The sequence below is a fragment of the Scyliorhinus canicula genome, chromosome 1, assembly GCF_902713615.1.
Source record: "Scyliorhinus canicula chromosome 1, sScyCan1.1, whole genome shotgun sequence".
NCBI lineage: Eukaryota > Metazoa > Chordata > Chondrichthyes > Carcharhiniformes > Scyliorhinidae > Scyliorhinus > Scyliorhinus canicula.
Window position 1 is genome coordinate 66,066,855 of NC_052146.1, and position 26,399 is coordinate 66,093,253.

At 53.1% G+C, this 26,399-nt stretch overlaps 1 protein-coding gene across 3 annotated transcripts in view; it reads right to left on the reverse strand.

Moving 5' to 3' along the window:
* The window catches only part of slc2a11b (solute carrier family 2 member 11b), a 109,609-nt gene that overhangs the window by 56,018 nt on the left and 27,192 nt on the right, over positions 1 to 26,399 (reverse strand). For all 3 annotated transcript variants that reach the window (XM_038792070.1, XM_038792051.1, XM_038792060.1), the window contains exons 2-3: positions 10,091 to 10,189; positions 1,054 to 1,214 (exon numbers count right to left, since the gene is read on the reverse strand). In XM_038792070.1, the coding sequence (XP_038647998.1) occupies positions 1,054 to 1,214; positions 10,091 to 10,189 (260 nt within the window). The remainder of the gene's footprint in view (positions 1 to 1,053; positions 1,215 to 10,090; positions 10,190 to 26,399) is intronic.

Below are 26,399 nucleotides of genomic sequence, written 5' to 3' on the forward strand. Positions count from 1 at the left end.
GGTGGAAACACCGGACAGAAATAGTGTATTGTCATGTAATGTCCCTTTAAGAAAAGTGTGTTTTATCAAATGGCTGCAGTTATGTCATTGTGTGGGTGGAGCTGAGCTCTGCTCGGCTTTTTACTTTCGCTTTGAGCTGGGAGCTGTTTTTGGATCTGTGTTTTAGTTTCGCTTTCAGTTGGAGAGCTGCATTCAAAGCAAGCAGATATGTATTGATCTCTCTCTGCAAGCTAAAGAATGTCTCCAGATCACTTGATTATTTCAAAGTAATACCTGTTTCTGTAAGGAATGCAAACCTGCTATCTTTGTTAAAAAGGGTTTTTGACTTATGAATGTTGTTTGGAAAGCTATTAAGAGTTATCTATAGAGTATTGTATCTATGGGGATTATTTGTGTGTTGGTAGTTAATAAACTGTTTACTGTGTGTTTATAAAAATGTTAACTGGATTCAAAGAATTGTTTTTGTTTAAAAATACTTTTAGTTCTCATCACACCTGTAAAGTGGGCCCTTGTGCTCCCATAACCAAAATCTATTAAATGTTGTGGGTCAGGTGAACTCCATAATATGCTTTTGTGTTCTCTCAGCCCAGGCCCATAATAGTACACAGATGCTTATGCCCATTTCTCAGGAGTTTCCAACAATCTTCCCCTTACCCTCACTCAGAGGTTACGAGGAAGCACCTCGGAAATTCTACTTAATTTTTCCAATCCAAAATCTGGCAATTTATGGTGGAAAATAAACACCAACAGTAAAGATCACTGGATCATTTATTAGTGTCACAAGTAGGCTTACAGTAACATTGCAATGAAGTTACTGTGAAAAGCTGTGAAGCAACAGTGCTAACCACTGCGCTACCGTGCCGTACGTATATTTGGTGACCCGCACAATATGAAGCGATGTGTAAGTTATGACCAGTGGTGACAGCACTCATGGTGGAAGTTTGCAGTCCCATCACGGCAGGGAGCGGGGCCATAAAACACGGTGAGCTACTCAAAGGTCCATTGACTTTTGGCAGGGCCCACAGAGTCAGACAGGAACAAACACAGACTTACCGACCAAATCTGACCGCCAGGGGTCCTCCTAGCCAGGCTCCCAGAAACCCACCCAGGGTGAAAGATGAGACGATTATGGACCACAGAAGTCTCAGCAGATCTCTGTCCAGATCACTGCTGTATCGGACCTCCCACGTCTCATTAATGAATTTCTGTACATACTGGAGATTTGACACAACACAAACATTGAGAATAAGATCAGTCACCGGACATCAATAACAACAATGCAAAGGAGAAACCGATAAAATGGTTCGGCCCAACACTTTAACTTTTGGCACTTTTTAAACTTTGTCCTGTGTCATCCTTGAAAAGAACTTTCTGTTAAAAACTTTAAATCAGAAATATTTTGTACTGTATTCAATGCAATAGCAACAGAAAAGATCCTTCTTTAATAGCATTAATCTCATAGGAATTACTCTTATTGTTCTTCAATATAATGCTGTATGAACAATAATGGGCAGGAAAACATTCCCTACTGGTGGTGCATCCAGCCTGGCCTAGGCAGCCAGTACCACACTCTCCATCCCACCCCAAACCATGTTACTCCCTGGACCAGTCAAAAAAGATAAAACCCCAAGATACCTTAATTGGGGGACAGGAGAAGTAAATCTGGGAAATTCCATTTTAGCATCCACCAAGGTATATACTCGTAAAAATGTCAACTTTTTCAGTCCAAATGTTCAGGCACAAAGTAGGAGGTCAACTTATAAACAAGTACTATTTTTGTGGGATTGGAATCCTTGCATGTTCTTGGGTGCGGTGATGCACTTCAGAACTTCACTGTAGGGAAATAGTTAAAATCCAAGTTTAAAAAATATTGGGTGCGATTCTCCGCACCCGCGAAAAATCGTGAAATTGTCGTAAAAAACGGGCGCGTTTTACGACGGTCGGGAAGGGTCCATTTCCCGACGCATTCACTTCCGGGAAATGGGCTAGTAACGCGGCCGCGTCAATCACGTGTGCGATGACGACGGAACGCGGCGACGACACGATCACGCCCAACGCCGTAAAAAGGCGCGGGTGAGCACAGAATCTGTAGGCCATGATGTCGGAGCCCAGGAGAGCTGCGCCTCGTTTTGTGGAGGCCGATGTCGAGACGCTGCTCGATGCTGTCGAGCAGAGGAGGGGCATCATCCGCCCGCGGAGAGGGCATCGCCAACCTGCCAGCGCGGTACGCCAGGCCTGGCGTGACGTGGCTGCTGCCGTCAGTGCTGTGGGGCAGACCCCTCGCTCTGCAGAGCAATGTCGGAAAAAGCTTCCGACATCACCAGGGCTGCCAGGGTAAGTGCCAAGAAGGTGCCCCCTGGTCACAACCATCCCTCCCCCCCCCCTTTACTTAATCACCCACCTCCCTCCCCCCCCCCCCCCTGGCACGGGGGGGGGGGGGGGTGGAGGGGGATTGGGGCAGAGTTATTTGAGGGTGGTTCACAAAGTTGTCACAGACCCAGCGCTCTGGCCCCGTGGAGAGATGCAATCGTCTTATGACAACTTGATCCCCAAACTGTGCCAGTATCTGAACGGACTGCTGATACCTGCCGTATTGTAATGATCTACCTATGTACCCTCCCCCAACAGGCCAAGTCCGCTCACAACAACCGTGAGCGGCACAAGACTGGAGGGGGTTCGCCCAACCTGCACCCCCTCACCACCTTTGAGCAGAGGGCACTGGACCTTGTTGGGGGGTCTGCCACCCGGGATGTCGCGCTATGCGAGGTTGGCGGAGCTGCAACAAGTGAGACAACCCTCCTTGACAAACACCCACCCCTCCCCCATCCTCTGTCCCTTCACACACCCTGCCCACTGGGATACCTCCCCCATCCTCTGTCCCTTCACACACCCTGCCCACTGGGACCGTCCAGCGGCCTGCCGAGCAAATCTAAATAACCCGTCTCATTCTCTTCCCTAGGACGTGATGCCGAACGACCAGGGCTGTCTGGCTGCAGAAGGACACAGGCATCTGCCCCCACCTCACTCGGGGCCGCACGACAGAGGGTGCCCAATCAGCGGGGAGTCCCATCCTCCCCAACCCAATCTGCGGATCAGGACGGCCAGAGGGTGGCGAGACCACAAGCCATGGAAATGGCCAGCGATAACCCTCCGGACTCGGAGCGGACCCACACCATTGAGGAGGCGCTAAATTGCGACAACATCGGGCTTGCGGCACTGCTATCTCCCACAACATCCATCACGCCAGAGACACTCACCCCGGCGGGCCTATTTAGTGATGAGTCTCCTGGGTCACAGTCTGGTTCGCACATCACAGCTGAGCAGGTACAGTAGGTGGAGGTCGGAGCAACCGAGGGCCCGGACTCGCGGAGGCCAGACCAGGCCCAGGATGCAGCTGGCTCCCAGACGTTTTCGGAATTCCTGGAGTTTCTCAACCCACCCGCACAGCCGATGCCTCAAGAAACCCAGGGAAACAATGACGGGATGAGGGCTGCCTTCCAGACTCTGCAGACGCTGTTAGAGGAGTCGAACCGCGTCCAAGAGCAGGGAGTGGTGCCGCTCATGGCAGAGACCCAGTCCGACACCGCACGGATGGCATCCGCGGTGGAGGCAATGGGTCAGGTGATGCAAGGCATTGGGGTTCATATGCACGCGTCATCCTCGGCCCTGGACAGGGTTGCCCTCTCACAGGCAGCAATGTGCCAGAGGCAAAACGACATTGCCGGCGCCCTGCAGGCCTTGGTCCAGTCTCACCAGGTCATTGGCCAGTCGCAGCAGTCAGTCGCTGAGAGCATCAACCGCCTGACACATGTGCTGGATGGCGTCGTGCACACACAGGTTGAGATCGCACAGTCCCTGGCGGGAATGTCTAACTCCCTGGACTCCGTGTCTGCAAACCTTCGGATCCTGGTGAATACCGTTGCAGGCCTCCAGGACTGTCCCAAAGTGAGGCCCGGGGGCCACCAGGCTCCCCGAGGGAGGAGGAGGTTTCGGGGCCCGTCCCATTAAGTCCATCACGGGTCGTCCCGGAATTCTCGGCCTCCCCCCGTCCCATCCCTGGTGCATCGGGTGGGCAGCAGGCAGAGCAGGGTGGCACAATGTCACCCAAGACGCCCGCAGAGCAGCCTGGCCCATCAAGGCCAGGTCGCCCCAGGAAACGCTTGGCCAAGGAGAAACGAGTCGAGGGGGGCGATTCGCAGCAATCCTCCTCCACTCCTGCTGTATCATCTGGGGAGTCACGTAGACGTAGTGTTCGGGCCCGTAAGGCAACTAAGATAGACACTGAGTAAGTTGGCACGGGTGAAGGGCACAGTTTAGTTGTAGGGGCTAGGGCACCTGTAAATAATTGTTAACATTAAACGCACTGTTCCACCTTACTTGTAATACCGTGTGATTGTTCCACAGCCACAGGAATCGTGATGGTGACCGAGTGTCGCTGGGGTTGACGAGCGGTGAAACTTCGGTGCTGGGTGTGCAGTCCCTGCCCCTCCCCCCACCCCCTCCCACAGCTAGCCCACGCGGGCACGTGATAGAGTGTCAGTGACGATCTCAGCGGCCACCAAGGTGGATGGTTCAGCTATTGCCATGGGTCAGACTCTCTCTAACGATTCTGAGCTCACAGCTCTTCGCAGAGCGGGCTGACATCATTCCACATGGCACTGATCACACCCGCTGACACAGCCATCAATGTTGTGCCATACCGTCTGGACCCAGTGGTAAGGGTGATGTCGAAGTGGAGCAGTGTACACTGAGAAGGGGTTGGGGGGGGGGGGGGGGGGGGTTTTGGTGGTGGAAGTTGTGTGTTGACCCTCTGCACGACTAGCGATGCAGGTGGTGGTTTGGTGTTCAGCGGGGACGTCACATGCGATGCGTGAACCGTGCTGCCACCAAGGCGTCGCATGCCCGCCGTCCTCGCCGGGTCTGTCGTGCCGCCTCCTGGACATCACCAGCACCTGGGTCGTGTCTGCGTGCTGCGCCCGCCACTCCACCAGCCTCCTCCTCCTCCCTCTCCTCCTCCTCCTCCTCTGTGCTGGCACCACTGCCACTGGCTTCTCCCTCCGCCTCCTGCAGCAGGTCATCTCCCCTCTGCATCGCGATGTTGTGCAGCACACAGCAGACCACAACAATGCGAGCGACCCTGTCGGCCTGGTACTGCAGGGCCCCTCCGGAGCGGTCCAGGCACCTGAATCTCATCTTCAGGAGGCCAAGGCAGCGCTCCACCACACCCCTGGTTTCTGCATGGGCCTCGTTGTATCGTGTTTCTGCATTGGTCTGAGGCCTCCGTATAGGCGTCATCAGCCAAGACCTCAGCGGATAACCCCTGTTGCCTAGCAACCAGCCCCTCAGCCGGGGGGGACGTCCCTCAAACATCGCAGGGATGAACGACTGCGCCAGTATGTAGGAGTCATGCACACTCCCTGGGAACCTTGCAGAGACATTCATGATCCTCATGTGTGGGTCGCATACCACCTGGATATTCATGGACTATGTCCCCCTTCTGTTTGTGAACACGTCCCTGTCCCCTGCAGGCGGGCGCATGGGGACGTGAACACAATCGATTGCCCCCTGCACCCTCGGTATCCCGGCCACGCTGGCAAATCCACGAGCTCGTGAGTCTTGACTTGCTTGGTCCTCGGGAAAGGTGATGTAGCGGTCCGCGATGGCATAGAGGGCGTCGGTCACATCCCGGATGCACCTGTGCACCGATGACTGGGAGATCCCGGAGACGTCCCCGCTCGGAGACTGGAAGGAGCCGGTAGCATAGAAGTTAAGAGCGACCGTCACCTTGATGGCAACCGGGATCGCGTGTCCTCCCCCCGTTCCACGTGGGGCGAGGTGCGCCACGAGGTGACAGATATGTATCACCGTCCGCCTACTCAGCTGGAGTCTCCTCCTGCAGGTGATGTCCGTCATTGTTAGGAAAGAGACCCGGACACGGTACACCCTCGGCCTTGGTCGTCGCCTCTGGCGCCGTGGCTGCACCCTCACTCTCTCCTCTTCCTCTTCCTCCTCCTCCTCCCCCCCATGCTGCTCGACGACTGGCAACTCCTCGGCCCTTCCCTCTGCTGCTGCAGCTGGCCCTGCATCCACTGCGGGTTGTGGGTGTGGATGCTGCTGCATCGCCAGATGCAGTGCAGCGGCCCCAACCACTGCGCTGAGCATAGCCGTTCTGTTCGCAGACATTGTGCTAACCTACAGAAGGGTGGTGGGAGGCAGAGAAACGGGACATGTTAGACGGACGTTAGTCGACAACTCGGCAGCCGCCAGCCATGGGATACCTGTGTGTCCCGGTGGCCTGGTCGCGCTGCTGACACGCGGTCAGCCTAACCCCTGGTCACTTTCTGCATCCAACGGCCAGTAAACTATGTCCTCCTCACCGGTGCGTCAGTGGCCTGTGGCCGGAAGCCACAGGGGAACCAGCGGCCGTGTCCTTGTGACCGGCACGCCATGGCATGGTGGCAGACATTTTGTTACGGGGTTGGACGGCTCACTCGCTCACTCTCTACCTAACCCCCCCCCCACTCCCACTCCCACCCCTCCATCTCCCCCACTCCCCCCCCCATCTCCCCCACTGCCCCCCCTCCATCTCCCCCACCCCCCCTCCATCTCCCCCACTGCCCCCCCATCCCCCCACTGCCCCCTCCGTCCCCCCCACTGCCCCCTCCGTCTCCCCCACTCCCCCCGGTCTGGACCCCCCTCCCGGTCTCAGGGATGCCTTCCCCGTTGTGGCCAGACTCGAGCGCTGAGCGGTGCGCTGAGCGGTGCGCTAACCTCCTCGAAGCAGTCGTCAGACAGCACGACTGGTTGACGAACTTAAAAAGCAGGTGTGTTTGACGTCGTGTAAACAGTGCGCGATGACGTCGGGACTTCGGCCCATCCGGGCCGGTGAATAGCGGGGGGGCAATTTGTAGCGATTCTGGTCGTGTCGAGGGCGTGATGGAGGCGTTTGGCGGAAATGGCGACTCGGAGATTTTGCGGGGTTCGGAGAATAGCGGGAGGGCGTTGGACCAGCGTCGCCGTAAAAATTTGCGACGCCCGCTATTCTCCGACCCGTCGTGAGTGCGGAGAATCGCGCCCATTGTAACTGCAGTTGAAATCCAAGCTGCATTGTTCTAAGTACGTCAAGGTCAGCTTGGCGGTGAAACCTTACACCAGCCTCTCAGCTGGACTGCAAAAGGGAATAAGTCAGATATTAATGTGAGTGATGGTAGAGACCACTATTCAGAAGTCACAATTTAAAACTTGCAAACCAATAGGGGGAAAAGAGAGGGGGGGGGGCGGTATCAAACACAGGTATAAGGTTACTGGCACAGGTGTTGCCTGTGTCTTCTCTCTCCAGTCGCCTTAGTTCTCTTCCAGTTGTTTTCTTCCTTATGCCTTGCTGGGCTTTTGCTTCTTCTATTTTGTACTTTTGTAGTTTTTGAAGTGTACAAACTTGATTTTTGCAATAAAATGCAATCTCGCACTACCACTGTCATATTGAAAAATAAGAGATCCTACATTCACTTTACCATTGTTTTATGCTGGGGCCGATGGGGTGACCGATTGAGTGTCTGTGACCCAATCGTCAGCTTTTTGGAATGGCCTACTTCACTTCCCGAGACTTTTGACTTCTCGTTGCTCCTTCCGCTCACAATTCCTCCCACTCACCGCTCCTCTCCTGAGCCCTCTCCCACAGCAAGGGCTCAGGAGAGAAAACAGCAGAGGTAGAAAGTCGAGCTGTGGGAGAGGGGGCAAAAGAGAGAGAGTCGGCCAGTGGCAGAGGCAGCGAGGGGGAAAGAGTCGGCCAGTGGCAGAGTTGGTGACAGGGTGTGGTGATATGATTTGCATACCTGTCTGCCATTGGTGCAGAACACCGGCTTACCATTGGCCCTGGTCGGTCATGTGCCTCTCGACTGATTGGTCGAGAGGCTGAGTTAACCACGCCTCCTTGCCGAGGTATAAATAGTCAAACGCCCGGCGGTCGTCCATTTTATTGTAGACAACCGCAGGGCTAAGTTCTAGTTTATTAAAGCCTAACTTTTGTAAGGCAACTGGTCTCTCGTGCAATTGATGGCACATCACAGGGTGAGTGTCACCCTGTGGGAGAGTCGGCGAGAGGGAGAGAGTTGGCCAATGGCAGAGTTGGTGACAGGGTGAGTGTCACCCTGTGGGAGAGTCGGCGAGAGGGAGAGAGTTGACCAGTGGCAGAGGCAGCAAGCAGGTAGTAAGTCGAAGGAGTTATGATTTTTGGGCCAAAGATTAGGGGTTGACTATTACTCAAGTATATATGGTAATTTCTCACCTGTAAAACTGCAACACCAACAGAGCAGCATTCCTTTTTTTAAGAAAATATTTTATTGAAGCATTTGTAATTTTCAATTTAACAAATTTAACAAATTAACATTCTAATCAACCTAGCAACCCGACGCACACAACCACATCACAATAACATACCCAACTACCCTCCCGCCCTCGCTCCTAACTACCCGGAAATTAGATTCCCTATCCTTATTTTACACTGCCATTTTCTCCCCCCCCTTTCTGCTGATGGTCAGTTTTCCTTGAAGAAGTCGATGAACGGCTGCCACCTCCAAACAAACCCCTGAGTTGAACCTCTCAAGGTGAACTTAATCTTCTCCAGCCTGAGAAACCCCGCCATGTCACTGGCCCACACCTCCTGACTTTGGAGGCTCCGAGCCCCTCCAGCCAGGCAAATTCTGTCTCCAGGCCACCAGGGAGGAGAAGGCCAGAACATCACCCTCCCTCCACCCCGGGCCCCCGGATCTTCCGATAACCCAAATATTGCCATTTATGGATTCAGAGTCACCCTCCCTTCCGCACATCCCTGACAGAATACTCTCAACTTAGGACACGCCCAGAACATATGCACATGATTCGCTGGGCTTCTCCCACAGTGTCCGCACCTGTTCTCCACTTCCTCGAAAAACCTACTCATCCGGGATACCGTCATGTGGGCCCTGTGGACCACCTTGAACTGGATCAGACTGAGCCTGGAACCACGATGAGGATGAATTGACTCTCTTCAAGACCTTTTCCCATAGTCCGACTTCCAACTCCTCTCCCAACTCCTCCTCCCACTTCCTCTTCACCTCCCCGATTGGGACACCTTCCCATCCCATCAACTCCTTGTATATCTCCGAGACCCTCCCCTGCCCAACCCCCGTTTTTGACAAAACCTTATCTTGAAGTCCCCTCAGGGGGAGGCGAGGGAAGCTTGGAACCTGCCTCCGGACAAAGTCTCTCAATGTCTGCCCGCTCAGAACAGCATTCCATCAGTATTTCACGGAAATATCAGCCTAGGTTCCGTGCTCAAGTCTGTGAAGTGGGATTTGAACTCAGAATGTTTTGAGTTAATGTGAGGGAGATAACTCAGTTCTAAAATGAACTAACAACCCATTTATTCTTCTCATTTTCCTCCTCTGGGCAATTCTGACTGACAGGTCTCAGCAGGTCAGATGGTCCCAGCCTTTTGTCAGGACAGTGATCTATTCAAAACTGGCCTTATCTGTTGAGCATTCATTGGGCAGCTGCCACCGACCCCCCCCCCCCCCAACCACCACCACTGGGATACTGAGCAAGTCACAAGAAGTTGGCTCTAGTTTCAATCTCAGCTGGGACGTTGACTGTAGGCAGCACAAACCAGCACTGGTCAGGATGGGAACAGATATTCAATCAGGGTTCCTGTTCATCATTCAAACTGGATTTTTTTCAATAGACGTTAAGAATGTGATGTACGCCTATGGAGATCGTACAGCTCATCGGAGGAACTTGCCAAGGTCCGAGACAGCTTCCCAAGAATTGCACAACTGCCCAAGGAAGTAAGAATACATGAAGAGTGGTAGCATCACATAGTTGTTACAGTAACACGTCATGTGATGGGATTATGCTGTTCCCCACTGGGTGCTGGCCAGACGTGCCACTGCCTGCAGAGTCGCTGTTAATGAACAATGAACCCACTTTGTGCCAACTCCAACAAATGTTGATCAGGTGCCAACGGCAGAGCCTGAGCAGCAGGCAGCTCCAAACTGAAGCCAGGTTTAACATCAGTACATGGACAAGATGAAAATACATTAAAGCTGGGACTCACCATGGTGGGAGCATTAATGATGGAAATGTTGTATCCATACTGAAATGTTCCTCCAATGCCAGTGGAAAATACTGCCAAGAAGAGGGTGACGGATGGATGCTGGAAGACAAAAGTTAAAGCAGGCAATTCTTTCCAACATGAGCACCTGGTAAAGAATCAAGAAGGAGCTGGACAACCTTTTCCATCATTTCAAAGAAGATTTCAAATGTAACTATCTCACTCCATATCCCTTTTCGCCATTTTATTGGCAACAGTGACCCACATTCTGAATGCCATTAAGGATCACAGCTCACAAGAGAGATTTCATTATTCTTCACAGATTAAAATTCCAATGTGATTTGCTAGTACGTAAAGTTTAGAAGATAAAATCAGGCGATTAAAATATTCCAATTTCCTTTGACGTTCAGACAAATCCACTGAGTAATAATAATCTTTATTAGTGTCACAAGTAGGTTTACAGTAACACTACAATGAGGTTACTGTGAAAATCACAACAATTTTATATAAGAACATAAGGAGCAGGAGCCGGAGTAGAGCATTCAGCCTGAACTCCACCTTGCTGCCTGCTGTACCAGCAAACAGACAACTTCGATTGGACATTCATTTCTACAAAATGGCCACTAATTGTAATAAAGGACAGCATTTTATTTTTGTGTTCAACAAACCAACTTCATAAAACTGCTATCCATGATTGTGGTGAAGGAGTGGAGAAATGACCCCCCCCCCCCCCCCCCCCCCCCCCCCCACCCCCCACCACTTGCCCGGAATATGGACTGGGATTTGCCCATGATCATGCAATGGGCAGCTATCAAAAATAATTCCTATTTTAAATCTCTCTAGAAATGCCAATGCTCGCCACAACGCTCGTTCAACGATATTTATATTACATTGATCTGTGAATTTAGGAACCGTAGGTTTTCAGTCTTTTTGTGAATCTATAAAAGCAAATTGCTAAAATGTTTTTCTGGTCTTTTTTGCAGAGCTGCATTCACTGCAGAACAGACTTCATTCTCGATGGATCATTAGCCGATCTCTACATTATTTCTATAAGTGTTTTAATCCTGTGGAAGATTAAAAAGTATTGAACAAAATGGGATCCCATTGTAGGGAAATTGATGTTTAATGATTAGTTTTAGTTTAGTTTACACAGCATCAAAGTAAATGAATCGATCAACGTAATAGTGTATTATCCTTTTTAAACTGTAATCAATAGAGGACTTCAGCATTTGATACTGTTATAACCCACACAGGTCTTACTGGATAGAGGGACCCTTAACAAATTCATGTGCCTTTGTATGAATAGAGTCAGCCTGTGAGGCACTGACGAGAGTACATCCAGTAGTGAACTACTGGAGCTGTCCCTAATAGTTAACAAGTTAAATAAAGTAAGTTTTGTTTTCTCTACAACTCGGTGTAGACTCTTTGTTGCCCCTTACAAAAGATGTCATAAGGCACGATTCTCTGGCCACCTCCGCGGCATTGGCAGCCCTTCCTTGGCCGAATCTTCTGGTTCCACTGCTGTCAGAGTGCTTTCCCACTGAGTCCACCCCACACCACCGGGAAACCCGGAGCGGGGGCGCGCCGTTGGCGGGACCGGAAGATCCCGCCGCTGTGAACCGCCGGAAGATCTCGCCCCATATCTTAATGAGAAGTTTAGACCGTCTGAACGTAACGTGGGTCTGGCCATGCAGGGTTCAGTACAGGGTGATGTGAAAGCCATGGATAAGGGTCAGACCAAAACTGTGCAACTTTAATCTTTACAGGGTCGTGTCCAAAGTTAGGCAAAGGGCCAAAAAATGGATTTGTGGTTATCCACACATGGCAGCAGTTGGATAACAATGTGAGGTACGACACCATAGTTGGCATATTGCATTTTTGAGGCACTCAAAAACCCAGGAATTTTCAACCCCGAAGTGTGGACTATGTCAGGAAATTGATGTTTTGTGGTCCTGAAAACAGGCTGAGAAGATACACACAGGCCAGGAACAGAAACTGTCTCGTGAGACCCTGGCTGGAATCGGTACTGGCCACCTGCAAGAGCAGCCATGCCAAGGCATAAATCTGTTATTGCTATATGGAATTTGTGATTACCCACTCCAAGTCTATGAATATGTAACAGACTTTCAGACACAGGTGAGCAACTTTTCAGCAGGATGAAGAACAGACAGAAGAAGCCAACAGACTCCATAATGAGCTGATGGCTGGTCAGACAAAGGGAGCTTCAGAGGACAATGGGTCTTGATTGAACCACCATGGATAAACAGGAGCATCCTGGGCGGGATTCTCCCCTACCCGGCGGGGCGGGCGGTCCCGTCGCCGAGGAGTGGCGTGGAAGGTGCGGAATCCTCCAGGGATTTCATACTTCAGGGGCTAGGCCGGTGGCGGCGGGGTTGGCGCCGGGCCAGCCAGCAAAGGGCCTCCGCCGGCCGGCACGAGTTGGCGCATGCGCAGGAGCGCCGTTATCCCAGTGCATGCGCACTGGGGTTCATCTCCGCACTGGCCATGGCGGAGATCCACAGCAGCCGGTGCGAAGGGAAAGAGTGCCCCCACGGCACAGGCCCGCCCGCAGATCGGTGGGCCCCGATCACGGGACAGGCCAACATGGGGGCATCCTCCGGGGCCAGATATCCCGCGCCCCCCTGTGGATCCTGGAGGCAGCCCACAGAGCCAGGTCCCGTCGGTAAGTACCTGGTCTAATTTACGCCGGCGGGACCGGCCTAAAACGGGCGACCGCTCGGCCCATCGCGGGCCGGAGAATAGCCGGGGGGGGGGGCACTGCCAGGGGCCGCCGACCGGCGCAATTCCCGCCCCCACCAAACCCCGGCACCGGAGATTTCGGCAGCCAGCGGGAGCGGGATTCACGCCTCCCCCCCTGCTGATTCTCCGGTCTGGCGGGTGCTCGGAGAATCCCGCCCCCTGTCTTTCCCATTAACATGTTGGGTCTGGCTGGGACAATGACCAGTGATGGGTGTATACATATGACTCAATCCAAGCTTCCCAGTATAAAGAAAGAAACTTTGAACATATCTGGAGCGAGAACCTGGGAGTTGCCCCAGGCACAACCATCGCAAGAAGAAAGGACCCTGGGTTTCGAACCCAGAGAAGACATCAACATCGAGTGATCGAAGCCTGCCAGCCTCCTTTACTTTCCTTTGGTGTTTCTAGTTTTTTTACATGTTATATTCTGCAAAACAGAGTTTTAAATCAATTGGGAGTTATAAACTAGAATTTAATTTTCTTTTAAATTGACAGATACATCTAAACCAAATGAACTCATTTGCCTCCAGGCCGAGCGTATCTTTGTGCTTTTGTTTAAATACAGATATATCACAAAAATCACAGCCAACGATTCTAGAGGCTTCAAGAATTCCAAGATTGCTCTGTCACAGCATAGTGACAATGGGGACATTTTTCTTTTGCGGAAATGGTTGACTCATTCAGACTTCACTGTTGCCCATTGAATTAAAGTTTGTGAAGTGTTACACTTACCTTCTACACCAATTGCAATGTCTGATGATTTGACTTCTCAAAACTACCATGCTGGGATATAATTGCTCTCGAGATCTAATTGATTAAATGGTAATTAAATGAAAATAATAACTAATATGGAAAGGATATTAAATAAATTCTAATTTTGTCAGGAAGAGGGCAATAGGAGTTCGTATGTATGGGTTGCTGAGCTTCAAAACCCTTTCACTGTTTGAAAGGAGGTAAATTAAACATTCAGTTTACAATGTCACCATTTGAAATTAGGATATTTTATATCAGTAATATTCGTTTTTGTGTGTGTTCTCAATACTGAGTAAATGCTAATTGAGGTAATGAGTACTTGAACATGTGGGGCGGGATTGTGTGATCCTGAGGCTAAGTGTTGATGCCATCGTCCAACAGGGGGGAAGGCGCCAGGCAGGGGGTGGGGGGGGGACCACTCAACAGAGGCGGGAGTGGAAACGGGGATGGGAACAGGGGAAAGAGGGACAAAGGAGGGGTATACAGGGGAGGGGGGGAAAAGGGGGGGGAAAGGGAGGGACCGGTGGGTGGGGGGCACAGGGAGGGAGGGACCGGGGAGGAGGGCGGGGAAGGAGGGACGAACAAGGCTAGAAAAGAAATAGCAATAGGGATACAAAGTGACACAACCCAGGGCTCGGATCAAGGAATCGCTGCAAGCATCCACCCAGTACGGTCTCTGGGCGAAGGGAGACCCCAGAGTGCAGGGGACTACCCGCGTGGCGGACACACAGTGGGCGGCCATGTTGGGGTGCCCCCTGAACAAAGGGAAATCCCGGAGGGCAGGGACCCGACCGCATGGAGAGAGCAGCGACAGCGGCCATTCTGGACGGCCCCCTAACAAAGGGAAACCCCGGAGGGCAGGGGTACATCCACCAGGTAAGTATGGTTAATCCCACAGGAACAAGGGGGCAGAAGCCCCCCACCAGGATAGTCACCTGGAACGTAAGGGGACTCAACAGCCCAGTGAAAAGATCCAGAGTCCTCACCCACCTAAGAAATATGAAGGCCGACATAGTCTTCCTCCAAGAGACACACCTGAGGGAGCAGGACCGACTGCGGGTAAGGAAGGGCTGGGTGGGACAAACCTGCCATTCCTGCTATGGAACAAGGGCCAGGGGGGTGGCGATATTGATCAGCAAGAGGACGATGTTTAGGGCGACAAAGATGGTTATGGACCCGGGGGGGACGGTACGTCATGGTCAGCGGGGCCCTGGATGGGGCATTGGTGGTACTAGTTAGCATGTACACGCCCAACTGGGACGACATGAGCTTCATCAAGAAGACCATGGCAGAAATCCCTGACATAGCAACGCATCGACCAATCATGGGGGGGGCGGGGTGGGGGAGATCTTCAACTGTGTACAGGATCCAACGACAGACAGATCAAAGCCCAAAACGGAGAAAACCTCAAGCATGGCAAGGGAACTTGGTCACTTTATGGAACAGATGGGAGCGGTGGACCCCTAGAGGTTCACCCACCCAGGGGAGAAGGAGTTCTCCTTCTTCTCCCCAGTACACACCGTATACACCAGAGTTGACTTCTTCGTGGTGGGGAAAATGGTGCTTCCGGGGATAGACAAAGTGGAATACTCCACAATTGTGATATCAGACCACACTCCACACTACATGGACGTGAGGTTGGAAACGGGCAGGTCCCAATGCCCCACATGGAGGTTGGACATTGCCCTACTAGCTGACAAGGCCTTCAGCGAAAAGATATCGTGAGCCATAGCAGAGTACACGGGGAACAACCAGAACGGGGAGGTCTCACCTTCTACGTTCTGGGAAGCACTAAAGGCTGTACTAAGAGGGGAAATCATCGCTTTCAAAGGGCGAAGAGATAGGGAGGAAAGGGCAGCTAGGCAGCAGCTGGTCGACTCCATACTGCAGGTAGACCACAAATACTCCGAGGCCCCGACCGTAGAGCTCCTGGAAGAGAGGAAAGAGCTACAAAGGAACTTTGATCTGCTCTCCATCAGGAAAGCAGTGCACCAACTCCGCCAGGCATGTGGGACCCTGTACGAACACGGAGACAAAGCCAGCCGCCTGTTGGCATACCAGCTGAGAAAGCAGGCAGCCACCAGAGAAACTGCACTAATCAGGGATACCAGAGGCACATTAGAAACAGAACCAGAAAAGATCAACAAAACCTTCAAGGCCTTCTACCAAGGGCTGTACACCTCAGAGCCCCCAAGGGGGGAGTCCGGGATGAAACAGTTCCTTGATGGACTGGACATGCCAGTCGTGGGGGAGGGCAAAAAATGGCCTGGAAGCACCACTAGCACTGGGAGAGATCATGGACAGCATTAGTTCCATGCAGACGGGGAAGGCGACGGGACTGGACGGATTCCCGGCGGACTTCTACAAAAAATTCACGACAGCACTGGCCCCGCACCTGCGGGAGATGTTCACAGACTCGCTAGCTAGGGGCACACTGCCACCCACGCTAGCACAGGCCTCAATCTCGCTGATACCTAAGAAAGATAAAGACCCAACGGAATGTGGGTCATACAGACCCATCTCACTGCTGAACGCAGATGCTAAAATACTGGCCAAAAAAAGGCTAGAAGACTGCGTACAAGAGGTGGTAGCAGAGGACCAGACTGGCTTTGTCAAAAGTAGACAGCTTACCTTGAACATCAGGCGCCTGCTGAACATGATAATGACCCCCTCTGGGGAGAGAACACAAGAGGTGATCATCTCCCTAGACGCAGAAAAGGACTTCAACAGAGTCGAATGGAAATACCTCATAGAGGTACTGGAGCGGTTTGGGCTTGGAACAGAGTTCACCTCCTGGGTAAAACTCCTATACAACGCTCCCATGGCGAGCGTACGGACCACCAATACCAACTCCCGATACTTCCAGCTGCACAGGGGCACCAGACAAGGATGCCCACTGTCCCCGCTGCTGTTCGTCCTAGCGATCGAACCGCTAGCAATTGCGCTCAGAGCAGCAAAAAGCTGGAGGGGGATCCGAAAGGGAGGCAGAGAGCAGAGAGTCTCACTCTATGCAGATGATCTGCTCCTCTATATCTCGGACCCACAATGCAGCATGGACGGAATCATTGCGCTCCTGAAAGAGTTTGGCGCCTTCTCGGGCTACAAACTCAACATGAGCAAAAGTGAGACCTTCCCGGTACACCCACAAGTAGGGGGGGGGGGGGCAGCACTAACGGGACTGCCGTTTAAACAAGCCCGACACAAATTCCGCTACCTGGGGTTCCAAATAGCCCATGAGTGGAAAGGGATCCACAAATGGAACCTCACCAGTCTGACAGAGGACGTAAAAAAGGACCTGCAAAGATGGAACACACTCCCACTCTCCCTCGCAGGGAGAGTCCAGACGATCAAGGTGAACGTACTGCCCAGGTTCCTCTTCCTACTTAGATCCATTCCGATCTACATCCCCAAGGCCTATTTCAAAGCAATAGACAAACTAATCATGGCGTTCGTAATGGGGGGGGGGAGATCCCGAAGAAGGTCCTTCAAAAAACAAAATCAAGGGGAGGGCCTAGCCCTCGCAAACATATAATTCTACCACTGGGCGGCGACAGCCGAGCGAATAGGGGGTGGATCAAAGAGCCAGAGGCCGAGTGGGTGCGCGCAGAAGAGGCCTCCTGCGTGGGGACCTCCCTCTGGGCCCTCGCCACGGCAGCACTCCCATCCCCACCCAAAAAACACTCCAGCAGCCCGGTGGTGATAGCCACTCTCCAGTCCTGGAACCAACTGCGGCAGCAATTTCGCCTGATCAAAAATGTCGGACAAAGCTCCCATCTGCAACAACCATAGGTTCACACCTACACTGACTGGCGCCACCTTCAAAAGGTGGATACAGGACGGGGGGATACTGACAGTCAGGGACCTATACACGGCAGGGCCGGCCCAAGGTACCGGCAACTCGGGCAGTCGCCCGGGGCGCCATGTGTTAGGGGGCGCCAGAGACTTGGGTCCCGCGCATGCGCAGTTGGGCCAGTGCCAACCAGCGCATGCGCGGTGGCCGCCCTCCCCAGGGCGGCCCCTCCGCCACCCCCCCCCTCCGTCCGCCCGCCCCCCCCCCCTCCGTCCGCCCCCCCCCCCTCCGTCCCGCCCCCCCCCCCCGCCTCGGCCCCCCCCCCCCGGCCTCGGCCCTCCCCCCCCCCCTCGCCCCCCGCCCCCGCCCCCCCAAGGACGCTGAAGTTCAGCTTGCCCGGGCGCCAGCAACCCTAGGGCCGCCGCTGTATACACGGACAGCAGGATCGCAACACTGGACGAACTGAGAGAAATTTCGGCTAGCCGGGGGGAACGAGCTACGGTACCTGTAGCTCAAAAACTTCCTATGAAAGGAGACAAGGACGTACCCACAACCGCCACGACAGACATTACTGGAAGAGTTACTGGACGCAAGCATACTAGATAAAGGGAACTGTGGCGACATGTATGACCGACTGGTAGATAGGGACGACACCGTACTGAACGCAACAAGAAAGAAATGGGAGGACGACCTGGGATTGAGATAGGGTGGGGACTCTGGAGCGAAGAACTGCATAGGTTCAACTCCACCTCCACCTGCGCAAGGCTCAGCCTGACGCAACTAAAAGTGGTACATAGAGCCCACTTAACAAGAAACCGTATGAGTAAGTTCTTCCCGGAGGTGGAGGGTAGATGTGAACGGTGCCAAGGAGGCCCGGCCAACCATGCCCACATGTTCTGGTCTTGCCCAGACTTGTGGAGTACTGGACAGCCTTCTTCGAGGCTATGTCCAAAGTGATGGGGGTGAGGGTGGAGCCATGCCCGAAAGTGACGGTCTTCGGGGTTTCAGACCAGCCAGATCTATTCCTGGGGAGGAGGATGGATGCCCTTGCCTTTGCCTCCCTGATCACTCGCCGCAGAATCCTGTTTGGCTGGCGGTCAGCAGCACCACCCAGAGCTGCGGACTGGCTGTCCGACCTCTCGGAATCTCTCCAAATGAAGAAAATCAAATTTGCCATCCGAGGGTCAGACGACGGCTTCCACAGAACGTGGGAGCCATTCACCCAATTGTTCCGGGACCTGTTTGTGGCCAACGAACAAGCAGAAGAACAGCCAGGTAGTCAAGAATCAGAAGAATCAGGGGAAAGTAGCCAAAGCTTGAGAGGGAGAGATAGACCGGGAAGGGGGGGGGACAGCTAAACTAAGAGGAAAGAAAGACGGACCACAGGAGGGGGGGAGGGGGGGGAAGAGGGAAGAGACGGGAACTATAGAGGAGAACCAGGGAGGTGTGTGTGTGGGGTGGGGGAGGAGAGAACGATAAACAAGCTTGGCATCTACAGGAACAGAGAGCAAGGAGAATACAAGCGGAAGACGGGAGGAACGGCTGAAGCGGAGGTGAGCGCGAGACGACAACGGCAGCGAAATCCGTCCGGGAGAAGCAAATGGCAACACCAACACCAGACCCATTCGAGTATTGCCCTCTGTAACTGTTTCTCCGGCACCCAAATGTATACCTCCCCATCTCCCCCCCCTCCCCCCCCCCCCCCCACCCCCTCCCCTCCCCACCCCCACCCCCCCCCTCCTCCCCCACCCCTCCCCTCCCCTCCCCACCCCCCCCCTCCCCACCCCCTCCCCTCCCCCCCCTCCCCACCCCACCCCTCCCCTCCCCACCCCCTCCCCACCCCCTCCCCACCCCCTCCCTCCCCACCCCTCCCACAAACAGATGCCTACTTATGTGTTGTAAAATTTGGCCAATTGTACGTTGCTGCTGTTGAGCTGGTGCTAATACCTCACCAGTTACTTTATTTGATGTTCATTTATTTTTTATTACTACTTTTTTTTGGTTGTTTGTGTGTGCCCTATCCCTTCTATATATATATATATCATATTCGGTGTGCATAATGGCAATATACTTTGTTCAAAAACACAATAAACAACATTTATTAAAAAAAAAGTGTTGACCAGCCATCGGAAACGCCGTCACGTTTCTCGACGGCGTCAATAAGGCCTCAGGATCTGCAATTCTGGCCTCTACAGGGGGCCAGCATGGCACTGGAGCGGTTCACGTCGCTCCAGCTGCTGATCCCGGCATGAACTGGGTTCCGCGGGATCCACGCATGTGCAGTGCACAGGCCCCATCGCATACATGCGCAGTGGGCACAGGCCCCATCGCATACATGCGCAGTGGCACAGGCCCCATCGCATACATGCGCAGTGGCACAGGCGCCAACACCGTGCATGGCGCAGTGGTCTCCTTCAACGCGCCAGCTCCGACGCAACATGGCGCAGGACTACAGGGCCGGCGTGGAAGAACGTAAGTCAGGACAGAGAGGCCAACCCGCCGATCGGTGGGACCCGATCGCGGGCCAGGCCACATCGGAGGCCCCCCCGGGGTCGGACCCCCCCCCCCAACCTTCCACACAGAGTTCCCGCCGGCTGAGAGCAGGTTAGATGGCGCCGGCGGACTCGCTGTTTTTACGATGGCCGCTTGCCTATCCCGTGCCAAGAATTGGTGGGCCGCTCGCAAGAGCGCCCCCAACTGGCGCCGCGCCAACCACGCCGAGAATCTCTGCGGGTAATCACGTGCTGGCATCGGGGCGGCGTGGCGCAATTTGCACCGGTCGTCGGGGGATTTCTCGGATTCTCCGGCCTGGCCCTGGACTGAGAGATCACGCCCCCTGTCTTTCCCATTAACAAGTTGGGGTCTGGTTGGGACAATGGGCCGGTGGCGGGCGTATATACCGTATATGACCAATCCAAGCTTCCCAGTATAAGGAAGCAGCATCGAACAGATCTTGATCGATAACCTGGGAGTTCCCCAGGCACAACCATTGCAAAAGAAAGGACCCTGGGTTTCGAGAAGAACATCAACATCGAGTGGAGCGTAGCCTGGCAGCCTCCTTTACTAAGTGCGGGTAAACCCAAAGCTCAGCTGTGAGTCTGAGTCAGATTGTTCCTGAGTAATAGAATTGTGAATAAAATTGCGTTAAACTGTGAACGCTGTTTTGTCCTCTCTTCATCTCGTTAATAAGCGACCTGAGTAAAACTTGAGTAAGTAAACTTCGAACATACTCAATGGTTTAAAGGTACAGCAGTTTAATTATTAGATGTAGTGTTAGTAGCACAGTGGTTACCACTTCCGCCTCACAGCACCAGGGTCCCAGGTTTGATTCTGGTCTTGGATCACTGTCTGTGTGGAGGTTTGCACATTCTCCCCGTGTCTGCATGGGTTCCCTCCGAGTGCTTCCGGTTTCATAGAACATAGACATAGAACAGTACAGCACAGAACAGGCCCTTCGGACCCTCGATGTTGTGCCGAGCAATGATCACCCTACTTAAACCCACGTAACCCGTATACCCCGTAACCCAACAATCCTCCGGGTTCTGCAATTTCCTCCCACAGTTCAAAAATGTGCAGGTTAGGTGGATTGACCATGATAAGTTGCCCCTTACTGTCCAAAGATTAGGTGGAGTTATGGGATCGGATGGGGGCGTGGGCCTAGGTAGGACCCTCTTTTGGAGGGCCTGTGCTGACTCGATGGGCTGAATTGCCTCCTTCTGCACTGCAGGGATTCTATGATTCTATATTAAATTAATCAATCTAATAGTATATTACCCTTTTTTAAACTGTAACCAATGGATATCAAGTGACTCTGCTTAACTTCATTTGACAGAGAAATGCCCCACGGATTTTAGATGAGCATAGAGGTAACATACTTGTGAGTTAATTAACTGCTGCTGAAGAGGCCCCTGTTGTACTTATTTCCATATCACAGAGCCACATTGTGAGAACTTGCAGCCTTTAGAGTTGAGAAGTCAATCTTCTGGCCGGGATTCTCCGGCCCTGTGCCGGGTTGGAGAATCGCCGGGAGGAGGCATGAATCCGGCTCTGCCGCCGGCTTCCCTATTCTCCGGCGCTGTTTGTCGGGCGCCGGCAGGAATCCTGCCGCGCCGGTCTGGGGGCCGTTGACAGCGCCCCCCACCCCCCCCCCCCCCGGCGATTCTCCAGACCCGATGGGCCGACGAGTTTGGCCCAGTCCCGCCAGCGTGGATTACTCACCTCACACACGGCGGGACCTGGAAGGGAAGCGGCGGGGGCCATCCGTGAGGAGGTGGGGGGGAGGGGATGGGATCAGACGCCGGGGGGGGAGGGGGGGCACCCACGGTGGCGGGCCCGCAATCGGGGACTTCTGATCAGCGGGCCGCTGGTTCTGTGGGGCCTACCTTACTCCGCGCCGGGCCCGGGTAGGGCTCTGCTATATTGTCCGGCGCAGAGAAAGGAACCGTTCCGTGCATGCGCGGAAATACGCCGGCCGCTCCGCGCATGCGCGAACTCATGTGGGCCGTTCGCTGCCGTCTGGAGCTGTGGGAACCTCTCGGTGGCAACCTAGCCCACTAGAAAGGTGAGAATTCCTCACTTTCAGCGGTGTTGGTGCCAGAGTGGTTGGCGCCAATTTTCATGCCGGCGTGGGGACATAGCCCCATTATTGGAGAATCCCGCCCATAGTTTGAAACATTTTAAAAACCTGACCGGAATTGGGTTTATCAACAAAGGAAAGCTAGAGGAATTGATAGGGGGAAAAGGATAAGGATAACAACAGCTGTACTCTTCATTAAGTTTGTTTTTATTTGTAACATTTTCGGAATAAAAACCAATTGCCCTTATATCGAATTAATTTTTGTAAATAAAGCGTGATTAGGTTTGTAGCTGTATCATCGTTTTAGACATTTATTGCTCAATACTGTGGGTGGAATGGTCTCCAATATCAGCAAAGTCCGATGTCAGGTGGGAAACGGAGTGTTTAACCCACCGACGGCAATGGCAGCTTTTTCCACACATTGTGCGGCACTAAGTGGAATAGGTGCCGGTTTCCCACGCTGGCAGGCAACTCTGATTCAGCCGCCCGCCATCATCCCAGCACTTCAATGAACCTAGTGACATATTTAAAAAAGAAATAAATTTAGAGTCCCCAATTATTTATTTTTTTCCAATTAAGGTGCAATTTAGCGTGGTCAATCCACCTAACCTACACATCTGCTAACTCCACACAGACTGTGACCCAGGGCCGGGATTTGCACCCGAGTCCTTAGCGCTGTAATCCCAGTGCTAACCACTGCGCCACCCCCCCCCCCACCCCCCCCCCCCCCCCCCCCCCCCCCCCCCCCCCCCCCCCCCCCCACTAGCGCCATATTTAAATGCTGCCCCTGCACACAGCTGCCACACTTCAGTCCGGGCTGCCAGACCCAGGGAACATTCTGCAGCTAAGTTCTCTGATGTTTCTCGAAGTGACTGCTGGACTCAGTGGATGCCCGCCACGATGTAATATTACCCCCACTCTGGGCAAAAACCTGCCAGCAAGACCACCAATCCAGCACGCGAGGCGGTGGCAGCAGTGGTCAGCGCCAAGGCCCTGAGAAGAGGACCGCCACCCAGCGCCATAAGAAGATGAATGATCTCCTCCATTCTGCCTGAATAACTCACTCTTCTCATCACTCTCAACTCACGCACCCCTCACACATCTACAGGGATCTCTAACAAAATGAGCTCAAGGGACACCACCACTCGCACTGCCACACACATCTTCATCTCTCCTGTCAGTTGTGTCCTCAGCCCGTCCATGGTCTCACTCACTCACACCATCCACATGTGGCAGGTTAAGATACCGGACCAGACCCCAATGTTTGTTAGGATCCGCACCAGACCCCAATGTTTGTTAGGATCCCAGACCAGACCCCAATTTGTTAGGATCCCAGACCAGACCCCAACGTTTGTTAGGATCCCAGACCAGACCCCAACATTTGTTAGGATCCCAGACCAGACCCCAATGTTTGTTAGGATCCGGGATCAGACCCCAACATTTGTTAGGATCCCGGACCAGACCCCAACGTTTGTTAGGATCCCAGACCAGATCCCAACATTTGTTAGGATCCCGGACAAGAACCCCAAACAATTATTTAATTTGTAAAACTGTGAGGAAAGGATAACTCATTCTAGGAGTAATTATTCTGACCAATAGGTACCTTATGTTAAAACAAACTTTAATTTATACATTGAATTAACTACATTAAAATCAAATAAATAGCTTTACAATTATCAATTAAACAGTTCTTAAACACAAGGAAAAACTTAAACTTCCTGTGTGGGATTCTCCCAGCCCGCAGCAAAGTGTCCAGGCCGTCATAAACGCCGTCGCGTTTTACGATGGCATGAACGGGCCGCTGCCAGGACCCTACAGGGGGCTAGCATGATGCTGGAGTGGTTCACGGCACAAACTGCGCGCCGCGGGATCCGCGCATGTGTAGTGGCGCCGTCGCCAATGCACACATGTGCAGTGGCCTCCTTCAACGCGCCGGCCCCGTGCAACATGGCGCAGGACTACAGGGGCCGGTACAGAGGAAAGGAGGCCCCCAGCCAGAGTGGCCGGCCCGCCAATCGGTGGGTCCCGATCGGGCCAGGCCGCAAGGGAGGTACCCTCCGGGGTTGGTGCCCCCCCCCCCCCCCGAACAGGCCGCCAAGCGACCCTTCCATGCTGAGTTCCCGCTGGCTGAGAGCAGGTGAGGACGGCGCCGGCGGGACTCAGCATTTCCATGATGGCCGCTCGGCCCATCCCGGCCCAAGAATCGGCGGGCCGGCCGTGTAGGGCGGCCCACAACCGGCGCCGCGCCAAACACGCCAATGGCGTCAATTCTCCGCTCTGCGGAGAATCATGCCAGCGTCGGGGCAGCCCGGCCCCAGGCTGAGAGAATCCCACCCTCTATACCTGCTAGTAACTGCCGTTAAGCAACCCAATAACGATCAAATGCCATTGACAGAATCCCTACAGTGCAGAATGAGGCCATTTGGTTCATCGGGTCTGCACCCGCCCTCCGAAAAAGAACCCATGTCGGTCTAATTCCCCACTCTATCCCCATAACCCAGCCCAAGGGGCAATTTAGCATGGCCAAACACCTTGCCCTATTTTTAAAAAACATTTTATTAACGCATTTCTGATTTTATGACGAATTACAACTGTAAACATAACTCAGTAAATAATGCCCCCCCGCCCCCCGGCCAACAACCATACCCAGCCAACGTGGCTAACACCCACAGTTCCCCTATCCCTCCTCATCCACTGCTGAACTCGCCTAAACTAAACTAAACTATCCCCCTAACCCCCTTCATTCCCTCACCCTCGCCCCCCCCTTATTGTGTCTGCTAACAGTTTAATTTTCCCCGAAGAAGTCGCTAAACGGCTACCACCTCCAGATGAACCCCAAAGTTGATCCTCTTTTGTTTTAGAAAATATTCTAATGAAGCATTTATAATTTTCACAGTTTAACACATTAACATTTCTTAAACAACCTCGCAGGCTGACACACGCAAAACACCTAAAAGAACAAAAAACAGAAAACGTCCCCTACTACCCCTACCCTATTCCTTAATTACCCGTGTACTAAGTTCCCTGAACTTATCTAACATTGCCATGCTTCCTGTTTTCCTCCCCCCCACTTATTGCTGATGTTCAATTTTCCTTGAAGTAATCAATGACCAGCTGCCATCTCCGGGCGAACCCCTGAATTGATTCTCTAAAGATGAACTTGATTTTTTTCCAGAAACCCTGTCATTCGCTGACCCACCCACCTGCCGGGGGCTCTGAGTCCCTCCATCCCAGCAAAATCCATCTCCGGGCCACCAGGGAGGCAAAGGCCAGGACATTGGACTCCCTCCCCCGCCTTGGCCCCCGGATCTTCCGATACCCCAAATATTGCCAGTTCTGGACTCGGAGTTACCCTCCCTTCCAGGACCTCTGACATAACGTCCGCAAATCCCTGCCAGAATCCCCTCAATTTCGGACACACCCAAAAATATGTATGTGGTTCACTGGGCTACCCCCACACCTATCCTCCACCTCTTCAAAAAACCTGCTCATCCGGACTACCGTCATGTGGCCCTGTGGACCATCTTCAACTGGATCAAGCTAAGCCTGGCACACAACGAGGATGAATTGACTCTCTTCAAGGCTTTTCCCTACAGTTCAATTTCCAGCTCTATAGATATAGATATAGATATAGATATATATATATATATATATATATATAGATATATACGCAACTTCTTGCTGCTCACCCTCTCACTCTGGTTCCAAACTGGCCAGCTCTATTTATGCAGGGACTCTGCTAATGATTTCTCCGCCCCCCTCATTGGGGAACCTCATACTCCCACAGGATTTTGGGATTGTCATTAGTCCCCAGCCAATGGTAAGCAGGCAGGTTATAACAAGCCCCTTCCCACTCCATCAACTCCTTGTATATCTCCGAAACCCTCCCATCTCCAATCCCTGTTTTTGGCATCACCTTGTCCTGAAGTCCCCTCAGGTGGAGTGAGGAAAGCTTGGAACCTGTCTCCGTACAAAGTCCCGTACCTGTAGCTACCGAAACCCATTCCCCTCCTCTAGTGCCTCCAAGTTCGGAATGCCCTCCTAGATGAATAGGTCCCCCCCCCCGGGGGCAAAGCAGTAGTTGTCACAAATCGGTGACCACACTGACGCACCCCTCCAATCCGATGTGCTGCCTCCATTGCCCCCGCACCATTAGGGCTGCCACCACCACAGAGCTTGTGGAGTACTGAGTCGGCGAGAACGGCAGAGGTGCCGTTAGCAAAGCCTCCAAACTCGTACCTTTGCAGGATTCCGCTTCAGCTCGCTCCCAAACCGACCCCTCCCCCACTACCCACTTCCTGACCATCGATATGTTGGCCGCCCAGTACTAGTTAATAAAGCGCGGGAGGGCCAAGCCCCCCTCTCCGCGACCCGGTTCCAGTTCCAGGAGTGCCTTCTTTACTCTCCGGGTATTACCTGCCCACACAAAACTC